This window comes from Hyla sarda, chromosome 9 (assembly GCF_029499605.1).
Source record: "Hyla sarda isolate aHylSar1 chromosome 9, aHylSar1.hap1, whole genome shotgun sequence".
NCBI lineage: Eukaryota > Metazoa > Chordata > Amphibia > Anura > Hylidae > Hyla > Hyla sarda.
This window is the reverse complement of record NC_079197.1, coordinates 166,140,641-166,163,434: the sequence shown is the minus strand read 5'-3', so window position 1 is coordinate 166,163,434 and position 22,794 is coordinate 166,140,641. Positions and strand designations below refer to the sequence as shown.

The following is a 22,794-nucleotide window of genomic DNA, read 5'->3' as shown; positions in this document are numbered from 1 at the left end:
GAAAACGCAGCCGACCGAAGGCTGCGGTTCACTCCGGTCGGCTCATAGACATGCATTAAATACGGTTCCCGAATACGGCTGAGTGCGGGAGCCGCGATTCACCCCAGCCCCCCCCCCCCTCCCCCCAGCCGTATACGGGAACCGTAAGTACAAAACGTGGTGTGAACCCACCCTTAGTGTACGTTCACACTACAGAATCTCTGCGAAGTTTGATCAGGTCACTGCCGAAATCATTCGGCGCTAGGGCTGTGAGGACCAACGCCATCATCACTGCCAGCAATGCAGTCATAATTCCACCGAAAGAATGAACATGTAGTGTGAACTTACCCTTAAGAGTTAAATTCAAGAAAATTGCCCAATATTACTAAAAGTATTCCTAGTAGTACGTGCCATGTTTTTTTTTTTTTCTGGACTTCTTTGGCGTTTCCTTTGAAGAGGCTGTTGCTATCCCCTCACCTGTTATTAATGTGAGATCTTACATCCACCATGTTTGTTTTCCCCTCTCCAGCCATCTCAGCCAACTGGTGCCTCATACATGTGGTCATCACAGGGTCCAGCTGCCAGACAAAAATACAGCTGCAAAAAACAAAAACAAACAATGTAGAATATTACAAGAATGCTCACGATATTTATGAAAACCAAGAGCAACTGCGCCAGGGTCTCTCTTTACACTATTATGCAAGACAATGGGAAGATAGAAAACTGGGGCATAAAGTAATGTATCTGTAGACACTATCACTAACAATTAGACACACCAGTGTCAAATTAGCTAATAAAAAAAAATATATATATATAAATATCCACATAGAGCTCAAAAATCCAATTATTCATATCCTTAAAAACTCCCATAACAATAAAAAAAATATGAAAAATAAATTAAGATAATAAGTCCTCCTATGATGAACACCTGTATGTCCCAACGCGTTTCCCCATGTATCTTATAATGGCATACAGCGGTTCATCAGGGGATGACAAAAACAAGTGATAAAAAAATATATATGTATATGGATTGGGGAATTATCTTACAAGATGGCAAGACAATATATATTTTACATATAGTACATACACAGCCAAATAAGTACAATGTATGCAAACGACGGAGAGACATTAGCATAAAATGCATATGCGCATAACATTAAGCACACAGCAGATCACATGTAGCTGGACAGATTGCTTGTAGTGTCTTAGCAGCTGCCAATCCTCCAGGTAATGAGATGACAATATAGGATATTAAATGGGGATTCACTGATAGATGAAAACCTTCATATGGATAAAATAGGCAGTATCCCTCTCAATGCTCAGAGGTTCCAGATGCAACCGAATTCCCTCAAAAGGGACATGTGGATACTATTACACCACAGGTAAAATATGACTCCTAATTCCAGTATACAAACAATCAGGTGACCCAAATATCACAATGTCACCTAAAAAGTGCAATCCTTTATATCAGTGGTTCTCAACCTTTTTTTTGCCCGAGTTCCCCTTGACAGCCAATTTCCAAAAAATTGTACCCCCCATATTAGAGACAATTTGTAATGATTATAGTATAATTCAGAAGCTTTACTTTCCTATATAACAAGCCCCCTGTTACTCTCCTTATCTCCCCAGTGCCCCCATTTATAGGTGACATCTTCTCTAACCGGAGTTGTTTACTTTTCTTTTCTTCACTATCTGGCCTAGACCGCCATTATGATTTCTCCTCATACAAGACTTCTCCACAGAACCAGCCAAACAAACATTGTAGGCTCCTTTCTGCAGTACAATACCCACCTATTTACAAACTCCCCATGTTTATTGTCACACACAGTAATAGTACCCGCTTTGTGTCCCCATAAAGTTGTTAGGCCCCCTCTGTGCCCCCAAATATAGCTGTAGGCCCCCAAACTGCCCCCATATATAGTTGTAGGCCACCATACTGTCCCGCTTTGGTGCTCCTCTGGTCTGGGGACCTATTGTTATGGCTCATAGCAGTAGGTCCCCGGTCTGTAGGGGCAGTGGAGCAACAAAGCAGATGGTAGTTACTGCCCACAGCCCAGTGCCCGCGCGTCCCCTTTGCTGTCCTCCTGCGCCGCTCCTCGCTGCACTGACATCAGCCGACCATTTCTTTCAAAGTGGTCCAGACCAGTAACCAGTGGCTGCCATTACTGATTTTTTTTCACGTACCCTCTGGAGAACTGCTAAGTACCCCTGGGGGTACTTGTACCCCAGGTTGAGAACCACTGCTTTATATCCAGCCAGTCCACAGGTAACTCTCCTAGACAAACTGTCTATAAAAAGGTACTGATCCCCCCCCCCTCCCAATCCAGCATTCACAAAGATAAGCTATTCTGCAGCTGCCGATCTACGCCCCAGACCTCTATCTGTAGATAACGGGGGAGATTTATCAAACGATTTAGACTGTTTTTCCCATCTAAACTTGTCGCAGAAAGTCGCAGTCTAAATAGGTGCGACTTTTTTGCTTTAGTGGATTTTTAGAACATGATGCATTCTATGCTATTTTAGACAGAAAAATGCATTGGTGCTGAATTTATCAATAGCGACTTTTCAGTGAAAAGTCGCATCGGCTAAAAGTACGCCAAAATGTCAGACCATGTTGGAGCAGGTTTAAATACAGTCTAAAGCATAGAGCCCGAAGTCCGTGCGCAGAATTTATCAAGAGCCGTGCGCCTTTTGATAAATTAGGCGCACAATAGACCAGACTAACACTCTGTAGTTTGGTCTATATTGATGCGGGACATAGACAACGTTCCATCAGCAGCAACTATGAGCTTTTGCCCCCACATTGCATCACTCTCCATGCTTGCTGAGAAAGGCTCTTGCAGGTACGACACAATGATCCGAGCAAACCAGATGTCTCCCTACCATCAAGGCATATAATCTTAATGCAAAGAGGAGCTGCAGCTGCATCCCCCCCCCCCCCAATCTTCATTTACTTTATTACACTAAAGAAATTTGGGGAAACAATAACAAATATAATGCAAAAAATTTAAAAATAAACACAACAACAACAAAAAACACCCCAGTGAAGGGACCAGACCTGTCTCCAGATACTGTGATCAGTCTTCTACAGTCATAGGTGAACTTCATGTCAGTCACAATATCTGTAAAAAGATTGTAATAATCCTTCATACTCCTTGTATTCAGAATTAAAAAAATTATAAAGTAGCAGATTAACCAGACAGAAAGTGACATCTGTGCTTAAAGGGGTGCTCTGCTGCTCAGCGTTTGGAACAAACTGTTCCAAATGCTGGAGACTGGAGCTTGTGATGTCATAGCCCCGCCCCCTATTGGTATCACGTCCCGTCCCCTCAATGCAAGTCTATGGGAGGGGGGCGTGACAGCTGTCACGCCCCCTCCCATGGACTTGCATTGAGGGGGCAGGGTGTGATGCCGTGAGGGGGCGGGGCTATGACATCACAAGCTCCCGGCTCCTGCGTTCGGAACAGTTTGTTCCAAACGCTGAGCAGCAGAGCACCCCTTTAGATGGGTTATCTGGTTATTAAAAATGTATCCACTATACAAAAGATAGGGGACGCTAGGACCCCCCTCCCCCCAATTTCAAGAACAGGATCTGTCTCTTACCACTAGGCACTACAGCCCCCACCTGGACATTCTAGTCTTCGCAGTGACGACCCCCTTATATAATCACTGGCTGTAACAATTTCCCACCTCATTTGGTGACTGGCTGAGCGGGCCGTCACTGCCGAAACTAAGACGTCTCAGAAAGTGATGGCCAGAGCAATTAACGGTAAGAGGCTCTGTTCTGGAGATTGCATGTGGGGTCGACTGACCAGCAGTCGACCCCCTTTTTTTTTTAATTTATTTATTTTTTTATTATATCAACTGGTGCCACAAAGTTAAAACAGATTTGTAAATTACTTCTATTAAAAAAAATCTTAATTCTTCCGGTAATTATTAGTGGCTGTAATAGTACAGAGGAAATTCTTTTCTTTTTGGATTTCTTTTCCGTCTGTCCACATTTCTCTCTGCTGACACCTCTGTCCATGCCAGGAATTGTCCAGAGCAGGAGAAAATCCCCATAGCAAACATATGCTGCTCTTGACAGTTCCTAAAATGGACAGAGGTGTCATCAGAGAGCACTGTGGACAGGCAGAAAAGAAAACTAAAAAAAGAAAATAAATTTCCTTTGTAGTATACAGCTGCTAATGAGTACTGGAAGGATTAAGATTTTTTTTTTTTATAGAAGTCATTTACAAATCTTTGTGTGGTAGAAACAGAGTCCGGCACTGCTATGGTGGAAGCTGGCTGATTGTAGGCACAGGTGTGGAAGTAAGCTAAACAATACCGGGGGTGCTCAGTCTAAGTAGCAAAGACCATCCAGAAACCAATAGGTATAGAAATGAAGACAGCACTCACCCAGGTACGTTCGTGCTGACGGTTTCTTTATTTCATTTCATCCGTAAATTCGTGCTGGGAGGTGCAGTGTCAAGCAGGTATTAGCGGCAGGAACGCTGGAGCTCACAGCCTGATGGCAACAGCTGTGTCGTGCGGAAGCACGACACAGCTGTTGCCATCACGCTGTGAACTCCAGCGTTCCTGCCGCTAATACCTGCTTGACACTGCACCTCCCAGCACGAATTTACGGATGAAATGAAATAAAGAAACCGTCAGCACAAACGTACCTGGGTGAGTGCCGTCTTCATTTCTATACCTATTAATTTACAAATCTGTTTAACTTTTTGGCACAGTATATAGGGGCTTTAATGAACTATACACAGATATACAAAGTCTAAACTATATGTAATTAACTAACTATATGAAAAGTCTGTAAAGAACTATATGAAAGCTTATGACACAAGATAAACTGACCCGAATGTCCATACATCACGGCGACACATTCTCCAGTTTGTAAATCGAAGATGGAAATGTTCTTATTGGAGCAACTTGTAGCAAAGAACCTTCCCGACGGATCCATTTGTACCTGGTGGGGGATTAGAGAGAGGGCAGCTAGTAAGAATAGGAGGGTCCCGTCTATCATTTTACACATACAGTGAAATATTTACAGTAGCAGCTCAATGCTTTAAATGGGCACTGTGATTACAAAAATTTTTTTGCTATTGCACTCCTTATGGTAAATAAAAAAAAACTTTGTAATGTACTTTGATTCAAAAAATTAAGTTTTCTATGTTTTATTTGTGTTTAATTAAGCTGCAACTAGGTGTCTCCCTAGCTGTCCAGAGCACATTTCCCCCCATCTCTTGCACAGACTTTGGACTCCTGTTGGCCTGGCAGAAGACCAAAATCAGGAACTGCAATCTGGAGTTCTGAGGGGGGGGGGGTGCAGCTGTAGCCAATCATAGCTCATCTCGCACTGAACTGCTCTGGGCTGTGTGTAGCAGAGAGAGGGAGTAAGTTCTCCCCTGTATGGCTTCAGATGATGTCACGCCTGTTGGAGAACGCCCATTATCAACGAAATATCAAGGTATAAAACTAAAAAAAATAATAAAAATAAAGGCAGGGGATGGTTTATCATGATGGGGGCAGTGAACTGGGAGGATTATAACATTTAACAAGATCATGACAGGTACTCAAACTTTTTTTTTTTTACCCAATAGGCAAAACGTGCCTCTGGCCCCATAATGTGGATCAATAGGGACCCTGTGTGCCTCCATACAAGGACTGTGCACCATCAGATCATGAAATCAGGAATAGAAGAAACAGGTGGACAGGGTAACTACAATGATAATTTCAGCAAGAGAGAAGTAGACAAAACATAAAAAGGCAATGAAACAATAATTCAAAGGCAATGAAACAAGACTGTAGTTGGCCACCTACCTTCAGCAGTGCCCCTCCAGTAGCGGAGCCTTTCAGAGCCTTCTCCTGCTTCCCTGATGAAATATTGTACAGCCTAAAAATAAACCATTATAGTAATACATAAAAAATCCTAAAAAATAAAAATAAAAAACTGCCATGAAATAGGAAAACTCAGGAAACAAAAGCTTTATCCAAGGTAGAGCCGAGATCTACGATACATTATACATAGGATACTAACCTGACATTTTTATCCTGACAGGCGACTGCCGCAGTCTTCTGGGTGACATCAATGTCCAGATCATACAGGGTGGTCTTCTCCACCACATGATGCAGACGCACAAAACTGATCCCGTCAGGGTGCTAAAAGCCAAAAGGAAACTAAATAAGTCAAAGGAACAATAAAAATAAAAAAATAAAAAAAGAAGAGAAGGAATAAAAAATTTATAAATAGTGGGCATAGACCTGGGATAACAACCTGGCCTGCAGTAGTCAGTCCTTATTCCTCTATTAATGGGGTACTCCGTTGTAATTTTTTTTTTTTTTTTTTTTAAATCAACTGGTGCCAGAAAGTTAAACAGATTTGTAAATTACTTCTATTAAAAAATCTTAATCCTTCCAGTACTTATTAGCTGCTGAAAACTACAGAAGAAATTATTTTCTTTTTAGAACACAGAGCTCTCTGCTTTTTTTTTATCCGTACCCAAAACCGTAGCCTACCACTGTTTTTGGTCAGGGTGAAAAACCGTATTAAAACAATTTTTTTTTTTTTAAATTAAATTTTTTTTTTACATGGGAGTCAATGGGAACCGTACAGAACCATATGTGCGTACGGTTCCATCCGGTTTTCACCATACGGTTTTTGACTTTGCACAGTTTTTTTTCTTGGAATTTCAATCAAACAAATGAAACTTTATTCATAATGGAATGAAAAGTTAAAATACTTTTTTTCTTTAAAAAAATGGATGCGACCGGACATAATTTTTCAAAACCTTACACTCTTTTTAACCGTATACGGATTAAAATTTGGACACACGTTTTGATACAGTTTAGTCAGGTTTTGAGGATTTTTTTTATTTTTAAATCAAAAACCTGATATGGCAACTGTATTGCAAAAACGTGGTGTGAACCCAGCCTAAGAAGAAATCATTACATTCCTCATATAGATCAATGCAGTTCTATTGAACTGCATTGGTCGGTGTCCTCTGCACTTGACTGAAAGAGCCTGCTGCAAGTCCTCCCCCCATATCTGATGCCACTTATTTTTGGAGGATACTAAAAGGATTAGATTCGATATTTCCCAGAAGAGCAATAAGCAGTGATGGCATTGAGAGGTTAGTAATAAATGAATGAATTACCATCTGGGCAGGACGGAAATAAATGCTCTTATCTGCTCCGCAGCTTATCATGTGCATCTGCTCTTCATCACCTGGAAGATACAACAGGCAAAACATAGTTATAAGTGAAATAATGCCCGTCAGCGGCCTTAGCCGAGGTCTGGTCATATAGGAAAAGGCTTTACCCGCAAACTTCACTGCTGTTATAGAGGACGAGTGATCATCCAGGGTCTGCAGTAAGGTGTAGTCCTGGTTCACGTTCAGGATGTGAATCAACCGATCTCTGCTGGCCGAGGCTAGAAGAGTCACTCCTGCCACGAGAAAAGATCATATATGACTCCTCTGCAGGTCGGAATTTATTTCATAGAACATTTATCTATATTTGCAATGTAAAGCTAAGTATACGGCCCAATATGCCATGTACTTTTAGCTAACTGTAGTTATATTCTTGTATATAGGAGCAGTATTATAGTGGATATAGGAGGCAGTATTATAGTACCGTATATAAGCAGAGTTTTTCAGCACGATTTTTCGTGCTGAAAACACCCCCCTCGGCTTATACTCGAGTGAACTCTCCACCCGCAGTGGTCTACAACCTGCGGACCTCCAGAGGTTTCAAAACTACAACTCCCAGCAAGCCCGGGCAGCCATCGGCTGTCCGGGCTTGCTGGGAGTTGTAGTTTTGAAACCTCCGGAGGTCCGCAGGTTGAAGACCACTGCGGCCTTCGACATCATCCAGCCCCCTCTCACCCCCTTTAGTTCTGTAGAGTATTCACCTCTGCTCGACGCGGGTCCAGGGCTGCAGGACTGTTCGGAGAGGAGGTGGTCCGGTGGGATAGTGGTTCCGGGCTGCTATCTTCACCGGGGAGGCCTCTTCTAAGCGCTTCGGGCCCGGCCCCAGAATAGTCACGTTGCCTTGACAACGACGCAGAGGTACGTTCATTGCCAACGTACTTCTGCGTCATTGTCAAGGCAACGCCTCTATTCCGGGCCGGAAGCGTGGATAAGAGGCGCCCCCGGTGAAGATAGCAGCCCGGAACCAGTATCCCACCGGACGACCTCCTCTCCGGACAGCTCTGCAGCACCGGACCAGCGCAGAGCGGAGGTGAGTACTGTACAGAACTAAAGGGGGGTGAGAGGGGGCTGGATGATGTCGAAGGCCGCAGTGGTCTTCAACCTGCGGACCTCCGGAGGTTTCAAAACTACAACTCCCAGCAAGCCCGGACAGCCGATGGCTGCCCGGACTTGCTGGGAGTTGTAGTTTTGAAACCTCTGGAGGTCCGCAGGTTGAAGACCACTGAGAGCGGATGATGAGAAGAGGATGATGAAGGGGGGGGGGGGGGGGATGATGAAGGGGGGGGGGGATGATGACAAGGGGATGATGGGGGGTGTGGGATGATGACAAGGGGATGATGAATGGGGGTGGGGATGATGACAAGGGGATGATGAATGGGGGTGGGGATGATGACAAGGGGATGATGAAGGGGGTAGGGATGATGACAAGGGGATGATGAAGGGGGGTGGGGATGATGACAAGGGGATGATGAAGGGGGGTGGGGATGATGACAAGGGGATGATGAAGGGGGGATGGGTGGGGATGATGAAGGGGGGATGGGTGGGGATGATGACAAGGGGATGATGAAGGGGGGGGATGTGTGGGATGATGACAAGGGGATGATGAAGGGGGGGGGTGTGGGATGATTACAAGGGGATGATGAAGGGGATGATGAAGGGGGGTGTGTGGGATGATTACAAGGGGATGATGAAGGGGGGTGGGGATGATGACAAGGGGATGATGAAGGGGGGATGTGTGGGATGATGACAAGGGGATGATGACAGGTGATGATGATGAGGGTCTGGATGATGACAGGCGGTGATGATGATGAGGATGTTAATGACGGGTCTGGATGATGACAGGGGGGGGGATGATGTATTTCCCACCCTAGGCTTATACTCGAGTCAATAACTTTTCCTGGGATTTTGGGTTGAAATTAGGGGTCTCGGCTTATACTCGGGTCGGCTTATACTCGAGTATATACGGTAGTTATATTCTTGTATATATGAGGCAGGATTATAGTAGTTATATTCTTGTATATAGGAGGCAGTATTATAGTAGTTATATCCTTGTACATAAGAGGCAGTATTATAGTAGTTATATTCTTGTATATAGGAGCAGTATTATAGTAGTTATATTCTTGTATATAGGAGCAGTATTATAGTAGTTATATTCTTGTATATAGGAGTAGTATTATAGTAGTTATATTCTTGTATATAGGAGCAGTATTATAGTAGTTATATTCTTGTATATAGGAGCAGTATTATAGTAATTATATTCTTGTATATAGGAGGCAGTATTATAGTAGTTATATTCTTGTATATAGAGGCAGTATTATAGTAGTTCTATTCTTGTATATAGGAGCAGTATTCTAGTAGTTATATTCTTGTGTATAGGAGGCCATATTATAGTAGTTATTCTTGTACCTAGGAGCAGTATTAAAGTTGTTATATTCTTGTATATAGGGGCAGTATTATAGTAGTTATATTCTTGTATATAGGAGGCAGTATTATAGTAGATATATTCTTGTATATAGAAGCAGTATTATAGTAGTTATATTCTTGTATATAGGAGCAGTATTATAGTAGTTATATTATTGTATATAGAGGCAGTATTATAGTAGTTATATTCTTGTATATAGAAGGCAGTATTATAGTAGTTATATTCTTGTATATAGGAGCAGTGTTCTAGTAGTTATATTCTTGTATATAGAAGGCAGTATTATAGTATTATATTCTTGAATATAGGAGCAGTATTATAGTAATTATATTCTTGTATATAAGAGCAGTATTTTAGTAGTTCTATTCTTGTATATAGGAGGCAGTATTATAGAAGTTATATTCTTGTATATAGGGGCAGTATTATAGTGGTTATATTCTTGTATATAGGAGCAGTATTCTAGTAGATATATTCTTGTATATAGGAGGCAGTATTATAGTAGTTATATTCTTGTATATAGGGGCAGTATTATAGTAGTTATATTCTTGTATATAGGAGCAGTATTATAGTAGTTATATTCTTGTATATAGGAGCAGTATTATAGTAGTTATATTCTTGTATATAGGAGCAGTATTATAGAAGTTATATTCTTGTATATTGGGGCAGTATTATAGCAGTTATATTCTTGTATATAGGAGCAGTATTATAGTAGTTATACAACGGTGTGAGAAACAAGCTGGTCGGCACCGCTACCTCAATACAGCCTATAAAGTCAGCTGCTCACTATGTTGGCATGCATGGAGTTAAACTGGCAATAGCAGTCATACACATGAAATACCGCTAACCTTCGGGTTCCCAGTCCTTCGGAGCAAAGTTTCCATTCATAGAGTGTAGAAGGAATAACGGGGACGTCACTCACCGGGATGCGGTACAAAACCTCTTTATTTCAACAGTGCAGACACACGGGTGGCACGGACATCAGAGCCGCAGCTTGATCAGCCGTGAGCTGGGTTACAGCCGTGAGTTTTGTACCGCATCCCGGTGAGTGACGTCCCCGTTATTCCTTCTACACTCTATTATAGTAGTTATATTCTTGTACATAGGGGGTAGCATTATATTATGTCCTTCTGGTATAATAAAACATTTATAACATTTTTAAACCTTCAATAACAACGGGTTACTGATAACACTGTATGTGGCTGGAGATATTCTTCCAAATTACACATAGGAACAAACTATAGGCTGACACTTTCCATCTTGGTTTTGTGAAAAGTGCTACGGATCACATATAGTATTTTTCAGTCTGTATTTTCAGGCAAAAACAGGAATAAGTTTAAGGGTGCATTCCCACTTGCCGTATTTTGCTGCGTATTTGCTGCTGCATATTTTATTTTCCCGTTGAAGTCAATGGGTAGGAAAATACGCAGCAGCAAATACGCAGCAAAATACGCCACGTGGGAATGCACCCTTAAACACAAACAGACTGGGCAAATGTTTCCTTTCCATTCTGCTTTTCGCTAAAAACTGATCAAAAGTAAAACATGAGAATAAAGCCATAAAGCTTTTAAATGGAAATAAACAAACTTGGACAAGATGATAGAATTCTTTTAACACCTACCGCTCCAGGGCTTGGAGTATTCAAGACATAGAACCTCGCCATCATGTGCTTCAATTGTTATCAGCTCCTCAAAAGTTCGCAAATCATGAATTCTGGAGCGGGAAAAATAAATATATATATATATATATATATATATATATATATATATATATATATATATATATATATATAAAAGCACTTCATAAAAACTCTTTCCCCCCCTTCTCCAAGTTGAGGGTCGTTGCAAAATTACAAATACTAGATTTATGAGGAAGAAAATTACTGTATGTTTCCTGTCCGGTCTCCGGAGGCGAGCTGACACCCATCATGGCGAATTTTTAGCACACGAATACCACTTTTTGAGTCTTTGGGCTCAGGCTTTTCTGTGGTGCCTGAGGTGTCCTTCAAGTATACCACATTGTCATTGACATAGATCACTTTATATAAATCCTGAAAAATAAATCTAATATAAATAAAAAAATTATATATACATACACACAAACACATAACACCCTCAACATACAATGGTCTTTTCTGGACCATTGTAAATTAAAACCAGACTCCACATACATTGCTACAGACAGTCCAGATCTGTGAAACGTGTCAATGGCCGGAAGAACCGACCAATCAGAATGGACATTCACTGGTAAAACACCTGTATTTCTAAAGCGTATGCACTGGCTGGCTCTCTGGTAGTGCCCCCTACAGTACAGGGAGTTATTACATGTTCTGTACTACTCTTTACCTGTATTACTGAAGTGTATGCACTGACTGGTGTCTGGTAGCACCCCTACAGTACAGGGAGGTATTACATGTTCTGTACTCTTTACCTGTGCCAGGGTTAGCTGCTCCTTTGGACACCAGGTGAGGGCGGCTCCATTTTCCTTTCTTTAGGACATTGCGTGTTCTGTACAGGACCCTGAAGAAGCTCCTGTTCTCTACACAAACCAGTGTTTCCCAAAGAGGGTGCCTCCAGCTGTTGCAAAACTACAACTCCCAGCATGCCCGGACAGCCGAAGGCTGTCCGGGCATGCTGGGAGTTGTAGTTTTGCAACAGCTGGAGGCACTCTGGTTGGGAAACACTGAAATAGACAGTGATTACAACTCCCAGCAGATCCTTCTTACTTTTATATGGAAGGATTTGCTTTATCTATATTAGTTATCTACTTAGTTTTCTTTAATCCTCACATTTTCCTATTTTTGGATGACATTTTGGGGGCTTCAGAACCAATTGCCAGGTTTCCATAGAGTTCTGGTCTCAACATACGATGGTTTCAACATACAATGGTCGTCCTGGAACCAATTAATATTGTAACTTGAGGGACTACTGTACTGGGGAAAAACTGATCCTGAAAGAGCAATGGGCTCTCAAAAAGTAAATTATATATATATATATATATATATATATATATATATATATATATATATTTTTTTTTTTTTTTTCTGCATTCTTTTATTATATAATTTTATTATTATTAATATTGATAATAATACAATAATATCAAAATAATAAAATGCTATGTGTGAATGTATATATAATATATATTCACACACACACATACACACACACGTAGCACAACAATGAGATCGGGCAGATAAAACCAACCCCATGTCACATCATTACATTACTGTAGATATTCCTCTTCATCCCGAGGTCCGGGCTCCTCTCCAGGCTCCAAAGACGGATGGTGTTGTCAGAAGAACAGGTGAAGAACGAACCACGGGTTAATCCTCGTATCTGTCCGCTCTCTGGATAGATCTACATGGCAGAAAATAGACAGAAGAGAAGGATAAATATTCTGTTTGATACAAAGCTCCACCTTGAATTCATTTTTGCACCAAATTCGACATAACCAAGTCTTTGAAGTGAAGTGTACGAATTAAAAAGGTACTCCGCTGCTTAGCGTTTGGAACAAAGTGTTCTGAACGCTGAAGTCGGGAGCCCGTGACGTCATAGCCCCGCCCCCTCATGATGTCACACCTCGCCCCCTCAATGCACGGCTGCCACGCCCCCTCCCATAGACTTGCATTGAGGGGGCGGTAAGTGACGTCATGAGGGGGCGGGGCTATGACATCACAAGCTCCCAGCTCCAGTGTTCGGAACACTTTGTTCCAAACGCTGAGCAGCGGAATACCCCTTTAAAGGAGAACTCCAGCAAAGAATAACTTCTCCCCCACCACAGGATAGAAAATTAGTAGCTGATCGCGGAGGGTCTCACTGCTGGCACCCCCAGTAGACGACACACGCTCCTCATCGAGAGAGCTGGGTGCTGTTCCGGAGATCGCGCGCGGTGTGACCCCCCCCCCCTGCAATCAGCTGCTTATTTTGAGGCTGAGGTTCTCCTTTAAAGGGGTACTCCGCCCCTAGACATCTCATCCCCTATCCAAAAGGATAGGGGATAAGATGTCAGCTCGCCGGATTCCCGCTGCTGGGGACCCCCGGGATCGTCGCTGCGGCACCGCGCTATTGTTACTGCACAGAGCGAGTTTGCTCTGCACGTAATGACGGGCGATACAGGGGACGGAGCAGCGTGACGTCATGGCTCCGCCCCTCGTGACATCACGGCCCGCCCCCTTAATGCAAGTCTATGGTGGGGGCGTGACGACCACCACGCCCCCTCCCATAGACTTGTATTGAGGGGGCGGGCCGTGATGTCATGAGGGGCGGAGCCGTGAGGTAACGATGCTCCGGCCCCTGTATTGCCCGTCATTACGTGCAGAGCAAACTCGCTCTGTGCAGTAATAATAGTGCGGTGCCACAGCGAAGATCCCGGGGGTCCCCAGCAGTGGGACCCCGGCGATCTGACATCTTATCCCCTATCCTTTGGATAGGGGATAAGATGTCTAGGGGTGGAGTACCCCTTTAAGTACATCCTGTTACCGCTTGGAAACCATTAACAAACTGCTGTTGACCATTCAGTTATTCCCCTCTTTCTTAATTTCATATTTTGAGTCTATAAAGGCGATCTGCTGGTGATGAGCCGTGGTCACCTACTTTATCATTACACAGGTATTGCAGTTTATCAATAGACATGGCGCACCAATACAGCCTTCATTTTCAAGATCACTGCTTTTCATCTTTGAATGGGAACATTCTTGTTTACAAGAAAATAAATTAAAAGTAAAAGATGATGATCAGCACTTTCGTCATTTTTCCTCCTTACCTTTTAAAAATCATAACCCTTAAAATTTTGCACCTAAAATTCCATATTATAGCTTATTTTTTGCACCACCAATTCTACTTTGTAATGACATTAGTCATTTTACCAAAAAATCCACGGTGAAACGGAAAAAAAAAATAATACATTTTGTGACAAAATTTAAGAAAAAAAAGGAGATTTTTGTTTACTTACCGTAAAATCTCTTTCTCAAAAGGATCCATTGGGGGACACAGACCGTGGGTGTATCTTGCTGTCTCTAGGAGGTGTGACACTATGGTAATAAAAAAAGTCGTCTCCTCCCAGCAGGATATAACCGCCTTCAGGCTCTGAGCTAATCAGTTTAAGTTCCAGAGCAATAGGAGGAGACCAACAGGTCAAAGAAAACCCAAACTGTCCGAGAACCAGAAGAAAAAAAAATAACTGAACACACCCTCGGAAAAAAGGAAAGGAAACCCCAAAAAAGGGCGGGAGCTGTGTCCCCCAATGGATCCTTTGAGAAAGATTTTACGGTAAGTAAACAAAAATCTCCTTTTCTCTATCGGCTCCATTGGGGGACACAGACCGTGGGACGTACCAAAGCCGTCCCTTGGGTGGGCAGATAAGCAGTCAGGCAGACGGCCGTTTCACTGCCGCCTGCAACACGTTACGGCCCAGACTAGCATAAGCCGACGCGAAGGTATGAACTCGGTAGAACCTCGAGAAAGTGTGCCAAGACGACCGGGTAGCCGCCTTGCAAATCTGCGAGGCCGAGGCTCTACTCTGGAGAGCCCAGGATGCCCCAACAGAGCCCCAACCCTGAAAGGAGGAATCTTCCCCTTACAGCGATAGGCTTCCGAAATGGCGGACCGAACCCACCGAGAAATGGTGGCCTTGGAAGCAGACTGTCCCCTACGCAAGCTTCCGTAAGGACGAAAAAGGAATCACACTGACGAAACAAAGAAGTGATTGAGAGATAAGACCGAACAGCCCGAACTACATCCAGCTTCTGTAGTAAGCGCTCCTTAGGATGAGAAGGAGCAGGACAAAAAGACGGGAGGACAATGTCCTCATCGAGATAAAAGGCCGAAACCACCTTAGGCAAAAAGGAAGGATCTGGCCGGAAAACAACCTTGTCCTGGTGGATCACCAGAAACTGAGAACAGCAGGAGAGAGTTGCCAATTCAGACACCCTCCGGATGGAGGCGATAGCAACAAGAAACGCCACTTTCCAAGAAAGGAGGCGGAGAGACACCTCTCTAAGGGGCTGAAAGGGTTCACCCTGGAGGGCACTCAGAACCAGATTCAAGCACCAAGGGGGAGAGGGTGACCGATAAGGAGGAACAGCATGCGCCACTCCTTGAAGGAAGGTCCAGACATGAGAATTAGAAGCCAGAGGCTGCTGGAAAAGAATAGCAAGGGCCGAAACCTGACCTTTAAGGGAACTGAGAGACAACCCCAGTTCCAAACCCAACTGGAAATAGGAGAGAAGACGGGGAACCGAGAAGGTTACAGGGGATAAGTCCTGAGCTTCACACCAACGAAAATAAGACCGCAAAGTACGGTGGTAAATTCTTGCGGAGGTGGGCTTACGAGCCCTGAGCATGGTGTGAATGACTTGGGAAGAGAACCCGCGGGCCCTCAAAACCGCGGTCTCAATCGCCACGCCGTCAAATTGCAGCGACTGTAAATTGGGATGGCAAGGAGGACCCTGAGAGAGCAGGTCCGGACAGAGCGGAAGGCGCAGTGGAGCGTTGTCCAGGAGCCTGACTACGTCGGCGTACCACGACCTTCAGGGCCAATCTGGAGCTACCAGAATGGCGGGAACGCCCTCTGTTTTGAGCTTCCTCAGAGCCCTGGGAAGGAGCGGAAGGGGAGGGAACAGATAGGGTAGGGCAACCCCGCCAAAGGAAACACTAGGGTGCCACGGCAGAGCCTGAGGGTCCCGGGACTTTCTTTCTGCCCAGAGGAGAATCCTGGTCACCTCGGCCATGGCTGCTGAGCAGAGAGTGCCGCCTTGTCGATTTATGCACGCCACGGCCGTGGCGTTGTCCGACTGGACGTGGGCAGGAAGGGACTGAAGCCGGGACTCCCAATGAAGAAGACAAGAAGAATCGCCCGTAATTCCAATATGTTCATCGGAAGAAGGGTCTCTCGGGGAGACCAGAGTCCCTGAACCGTCCAATCCCTGACACGCCGCCCCAGCCCGACAGGCTGGCATCCGTTGTAACTACCTGTCAGTGAAGGGGAAGAAATGACCGCACTGCCAGAGAAGGGAAAGAAATGACCGCCCTTTGAGAAGAAGGGGGGGGGGCCGAGCAACCAGAGCAGAGACTGACGGACCCAGCGAGGGAAAACAATCTGACGATCGAGGGACAGAGGAGACCTGTCCCACCGAGAGAGAATCGCCAGTAGAAGGGGGCGGCAAAGAAACTGGGCAAGGGGTACGGCCTCCATAGTTGCCACCATCTTACCCAGGACTTCCATACAAGTGCGGAATGGGGACTGACCTGGGTCTGAAAGGAGCAGAACCTGACAGAAGCGCCAGACGTTTGTCCAGGGGGAGGCAAATTCGGCAGAGGCCGTGTCGAGGCAAAGTCCCAAGAAGGTTATAGACTGGGTAGGACAAAGGACTGACTTGTCCCGATTGACCATCCACCCGAAGCGATCCAGAGTGTGGAGAGTGACGTCCACATTCTCCAGAGTCTGGGCTCTGGTTGGAGCCTTGATGAGAAGGTCGTCCAGGTAGGGTATCACTGAGCCTCCCCTCGACGGTAACAGGCCCATCACTGGCGCAAGGATCTTGGTAAATACCCGAGGAGCCGAGACCAGACCGAAGGGGAGGGCTACGAAATGCCCCTCCGGAACCGCAAAGCGGAGGTACCGATGATAGTCTGTAAATATTGGCACATGGAGGTAGGTATCCTTGATATCCACCGATTAAAGAACTCCCCTTGTTCCAGGGACGCCACCACCGAACCCAGAGATTCCATTCGGAAGTGACGGAACAGAAGATGATGGTTGAGACGCTTGAGGTCTAGGATTGATCGCACAGAACAGTCCTTCTTGGGAACCACAAAGAGACTGGAATAGAAACCCCGGAACCGTTCCCCTGGAGGAACGGGAATGATAACCCCCTGGAGAAGCAGAGACTGGAGCGCCTCTCGAAATAGCTTCGCCAGAGAAGGCGACCGGGGGCCCCGGGATCGAAAAAAAGCGATCCCCCGGAAGGGAGGCGAATTTGATTCGGTAACCTTTGGACACCACGTCCCTGACCCAAGGTCCAGATGTCTCGAAAAGGTAAGAGACTACCTCCCACCCAAGAAAAAAAGCCGCGGTTGGGGGCCCACTTCATGCCGAAGTGGGTTTGCGGTTGCCTGATTTGGGCGCAAAACGGTCGTACCGGTTAGAGTCCGACTTCCAAGACGGGCGCGCCAGGAACGAGGGAGCCTTCCTGTCCCACGAAGGCGCCTGCCCGGACCCTTTGCTGGAGCCAAAGGTCCGAAAGGGGAAGAGGACTTCCTTTGAGAAGTAGGGCAAGCCTTATTTTGAGGCAACAAGGAACTCTTACCACCCGTCGCCTCAGAGAAAATCACATCAAGGTGCTTGCCGAAAGGACAGCCACCCGAAAAAGACCTTTTGGAAGCGGCATCCGCATTCCAAGCTTTAAGCCACATAGAGCGGCGGAGAGCCGCTAGGTGACACACAGAAAAGGCAGGACAACGGGCTGACTGCCTGGAAGCTGCGCACAGGAAGTCCCCAGATTTAGAGCATTGGAGAGCCAGGACAGATAGATCCTCTGGGGGGGATCCCGCTAAGATATCCTGATGGAGCTCTTGGCAGCACTCTGTCGAGGCGAAGATGGGAAGAAGAGAAGAGCCAGCTGCTTCAGAGGCAAACCTTGCTAAGGATTCTACCTTCTTGTCTGTGGAATCCTTGAAGACAGCGGCATCTGCCAGTGGCAGTGTAGTCGCCTTAGAGATCCGGGAGATTGGTGGATCCACAGAGGGAGGGAAAACCACTTAGGTGACAAAGGCCTTGTCAAATGAATAACGTTCTTGAATTGTCTTGATTCCCGGGAACCTCTTGTCTGTATGTTTCCATGCAGATTCCAGAATGTCGTCAAAGTCAGCGTGAGAGCTGAACCTTTGAGGTGTTGGCTTAGTACGATGAAAGGATACTCCTGGAGTGACATCCGAAGATCCTGGGTCCTCTAAGTGAAAGGTGTCTCTTGTGGCTGTCACCAATGAGTACACCATTTCAACTGAATCCGAGCGATCCTCTGAGTCAGATGCCGGCTCGGAAGCCTCATCCGCCAGTTCACCAGGAGAACGTCAACGAGTAGAGGCAGTCCTGGAGGGGGGGGCGACCTTGACCGGGTACGCGGCTCTGGAGGAGCGACGTTTGTGCCCAGATGACAGGGGGCGGGACCCACGAGGGGAACGCCCATATCTATCTGAAGACCCAATGGAAGAGTCAGACAAGGCACCCCTAGTACGCTTGTGAGAGCGTGAAGTATGTGGAGACGAGGAGCGGGCCCTCTCAGAGGCCCTGCGCAAGAAAGACCCCCACAAGGCGGACACCACTTCCCGGGAGGCCTCAGCCACCGAACGGGAGACTTGGGTCAAGTCAGCCATATACTGGGTCAGGGAAGAAACCCAGGCAGCTGTATCCACCGGAACCGAAAGGGCACCAGGGGGTACTAGGGGGTTTGGGAGAGCAGTGGAGCAGGCAGGGCAAGTGGGCTCAGCAGAGCCAGGCAACTTGGTATTACAGTGCTTACAGACAAAATAAGTCACTCTGTTCCCGGATACTGTTTAGAGGGAGGAACAGCTCTGGGTACTGACATGAAGAGAAAAAAAAGACAGGGACTTTCTCACCCTAGTCTGTGACCCTAGGCAGCGGCAGAGAGGAGAACTCTGCTCCGTGCAGCTAGAGTGTCAGCCAATAGGGAGAGAGGGGCGTGCCTAAAGCAGAGGCACTAACTAATAGGCCCCTCCAAACTGAAATTCGCGCCCATGGCGCTGATTGGAGGCTACTTCGCGCCTCTGAAGAGCGCACATGTCAGCCGCATATGCGCTCGGGGGAACAGAGCGGGCGGCCTGTACGCGGGCAGAGACTGCCGGAGAAAGTGAAAGTAAGCCGGCGCTGAGAGCGCCCAGCCCGTACTAGCGCCGCGGCTTTCAGCCGCATATAAGGCACTGCATGAGAAGTGAAGATGAGCCAGCGCTGAGAGCATCCGGCCCGAACCAGCACCGCGGCTGTAGCCGCATATAAGGCACTGGCGGAGGAGAGTAAGCCGGCGCTGAGAGAGCCCGGCAGGAACCAGCGCCGCGGCTGAGAGCCACATATAAGGCGCTATACACACACACACACACACACACACACATACAGTGAAAAGCGCACACACACACACAGTGAAGTGCCCCATAAAATTACATGCCCCCTGAAATGCCACTGCTCCCCAGAATAAAAATCCAGCCCCTGTATAAACCAGCCCCATAACCTGAAAGGTGGGCCAAAAACAGGGGGTCTCCAGAGGTTGCAAGTCCGTACCTATGGAGAAAAAGGGGGAAAGTACTTACCTCAGTCAGAAGAACTTACCTAATGGGGTCTTCAGTGAAGTCTTCAGTCAGCTTTAGTTACCTGCATCACGCCTGGCTGCTATGCGCGAGCGAGGCAAGCAGGGAAATAGGGGGACCCGGACCCATGAGGTACCAACCCAGGCGCTGACCGTTGGCGAGGGGGGATGAACAGCGCATATACGCAATGTCTGTGCCCCATTACTCGCAATGGGTTTTTATCAGTTTTTATCGGTACCATTTTTGTATTGATCGGACTTTTTTATTTATTTTTTATTCATTTTTTCATGATCTAAAAAGTGACCAAAAATACGCTATTTTGGACTTTTGGAATTTTTTTTGACCATGTGGTTTAATTAACTATGTATTTTTATAGTTCGGATATTTCCGCATGTGGCGATACCACATGTTTATTTTTAGAGTTTTTTTTTTTTTTTTTTAATGGGGAAAGGGGTGTGATTCTTACTTTTATTAGGGAAGGGGTTAAATGATCTTAACTTTTTTTTCACACTTTTTTTTGCAAGGTTATAGCTCCCAAAGGCGGTTATAACACTGCACACACAGATCTTCTACACAGATCATTGCCATGCATTAACATGGCAATGATCAGTGTTATCTGCGGTCGATTGCTCAAGCCTTCGGACGCGCAGGAGGAAGGTAACGGACCCTCTGCTCACGTTTTAGCTGATTGGGACATTGCGATTTCACCATGATGGTCCCGATCAGCCTGACTGAGCTGCCGGGAGTGTATTTTTGTTACTTTAGACACGGCAATCAACTTTGCATCTAAAGGGTTAATAGTGTGAGGCACAACGATCTTTGCCGGATGCTATTAGCCCAGGGTCCCGGCTTTCATTAGCCACCGGGACCAACCCGCTTTGACGCAGGGTCACGGCATGACCCCACGTTATAGATTGGGACCGGGCGCAGGCAATACAGGTATGCCCTACGTCCTTAAGAGGTTAAAAGGGGATGCTTCCATCTATAAGAGATGCCATCACTTCCTGATGTATGAGGGGGTCCGACTGCCATCGCTGCCCAACGAATGAGAGGGGGCCGACTGCCATCGCTGCCAGTTTTTCCTCGTACAGCAACACTTGCGATGCAGGGGATATTACAAAGGGGACACAACACCAAGACCACTTTAACTTTCGGACTGATGGGGGTCCCAGAAGTCAGATCCCACTGATCAGAAATAAATGGCATTTCTTAGAGACTGGAAAATGGTCACTGTCAGATACAAAAACTTTTGATATGTTGTAAAGCATGTATAACCAATAGGTTTTGCAATTGCTTTAATTAGAACATTTTCAGTATTTCATACTGAAAAATCCAGTCAAACAACTGCCCCCCCCCCCCCCACCTGCCTGCTTGGACACATATTAGTCCTGCTGTGTCCATGCGTCATCACCTATGTCATGGACACACTTCCTTGATTGACAGCTGTGAGTGCAGGGCTCACAAAAATCCTCCCACTGTCATCTTGTGTCCCGCTACTGTCAGTGAGGACAAGCTGGGAGTTGTAGTTTTGCTAATGCTAGGGGAGATGTGAGCAGACAGCATACTGAGGGAGGGGGCGGAGACCTGCACAGTGAGGCCACACCCCCTCCCTTTGAGAGGAATTCAGACTAGTGAGCTAAATTAAAAGTGTAATAAAAAAATAAATAAAGGTGCTAGACACATAAAAAATTGATGTACATGGTCAGGATTATGTACTGGGTGATATATTAAAAAAACATTTTTTTGTTGGATCTGACGGGTACACTTTAAATACAAGGCTGTGAATGCAGCTTTCCTCCTAAGCAAAGTCATTCTATGTGAACACTCACCTCTATGTTCCAGACGTAGGAGCTGTGGTACAGGGCTGAATAGACCTTCCCCACCTTGCGAGTGTTACTGACATCCCAGACATAGACGCTGTGGTCATTGTACACACAGCACAGCCATTGGTTGCCTCCATCATACACCAGGGCGCACGTGTCCGGATAGCTGCTATTGCCTTGTTTTGTAAACAGTGTGCTTAAAATAGAAAATTAAGCAACAATTAAAATGGTAACCGTACAAGGCCAACTTCAATCTTCAACTTTTTAGTTGCTAAGTTGTAACCAGAGATAGTCGTAAGGTCACATTGTGATCAGGGTTTTACAAGATTTTAGTTACTTTTATAGCCATAGCATAAATGTATAAGGCTATATTCACACACAGCAGATTTTTGGCAAACATTTCTGTTACTGTCACATGTATTAGAATTAAATTTGTAGTGGCTTAAAAGGGGTATTCCAGGAAAAACTTTTTATATATCAACTGGTGCCCGAAAGTTAAACAGATTTGTAAATTACTTCTATTAAAAAATATTCATCCTTCCAGTACTTAGCTGCTGAAGTGGAGTTCTTTTCTGTCTAAGTGCTCTCTGATGACACCTGTGTCTGGGGCTGTCCAGAGTAGGAGCAAATCCCCATATAAAACCTCTCATGCTCTGGACAGTTCCTGAGACAGACAGAGGTGTCAGCAGAGAGCACTGTGGTCAGACAGAAAAGAACAACTCCACTTCAGCAGCTGATAACTATTGGAAGGATTAAGATGTTTTAATAGAAGTAATTTACAAATCTGTTTAACTTTCTGGAGCCAGTTGTCAAAAAAAAAATAAAAAAATAAAAAAAAAAATAAAGTTTTTTTCCCGGAATACCCTTTTAAGCACATGCTGCATTCAAAGTTGCAGAATTTTCTGCCATTTATCTGACTTTTTGAAGCTAGAGTAGAATAGTACTGTCCATAAACCCAACAGGGAGATGACATGGAAACTATTGCAAGGAGGAAGAATAACTCATAACGACGATCAAGTTACGGTCCTATTTAGTCAAAGTCAATTAAATGT

General features: G+C 45.3%; 1 protein-coding gene across 1 annotated transcript in view; it reads right to left on the bottom strand.

Moving 5' to 3' along the window:
• The window catches only part of LOC130290949 (WD repeat-containing protein 62-like), a 67,079-nt gene that overhangs the window by 30,151 nt on the left and 14,134 nt on the right, over positions 1 to 22,794 (bottom strand). Inside the window, exons 9-19 of the mRNA XM_056539212.1 lie at positions 21,749 to 21,938; positions 12,825 to 12,959; positions 11,484 to 11,650; positions 11,222 to 11,313; positions 7,295 to 7,420; positions 7,131 to 7,201; positions 6,014 to 6,135; positions 5,797 to 5,869; positions 4,831 to 4,942; positions 3,038 to 3,101; positions 457 to 576 (exon numbers count right to left, since the gene is read on the bottom strand). Coding sequence (XP_056395187.1) covers positions 457 to 576; positions 3,038 to 3,101; positions 4,831 to 4,942; positions 5,797 to 5,869; positions 6,014 to 6,135; positions 7,131 to 7,201; positions 7,295 to 7,420; positions 11,222 to 11,313; positions 11,484 to 11,650; positions 12,825 to 12,959; positions 21,749 to 21,938 — 1,272 coding nt within the window. The remainder of the gene's footprint in view (positions 1 to 456; positions 577 to 3,037; positions 3,102 to 4,830; positions 4,943 to 5,796; positions 5,870 to 6,013; positions 6,136 to 7,130; positions 7,202 to 7,294; positions 7,421 to 11,221; positions 11,314 to 11,483; positions 11,651 to 12,824; positions 12,960 to 21,748; positions 21,939 to 22,794) is intronic.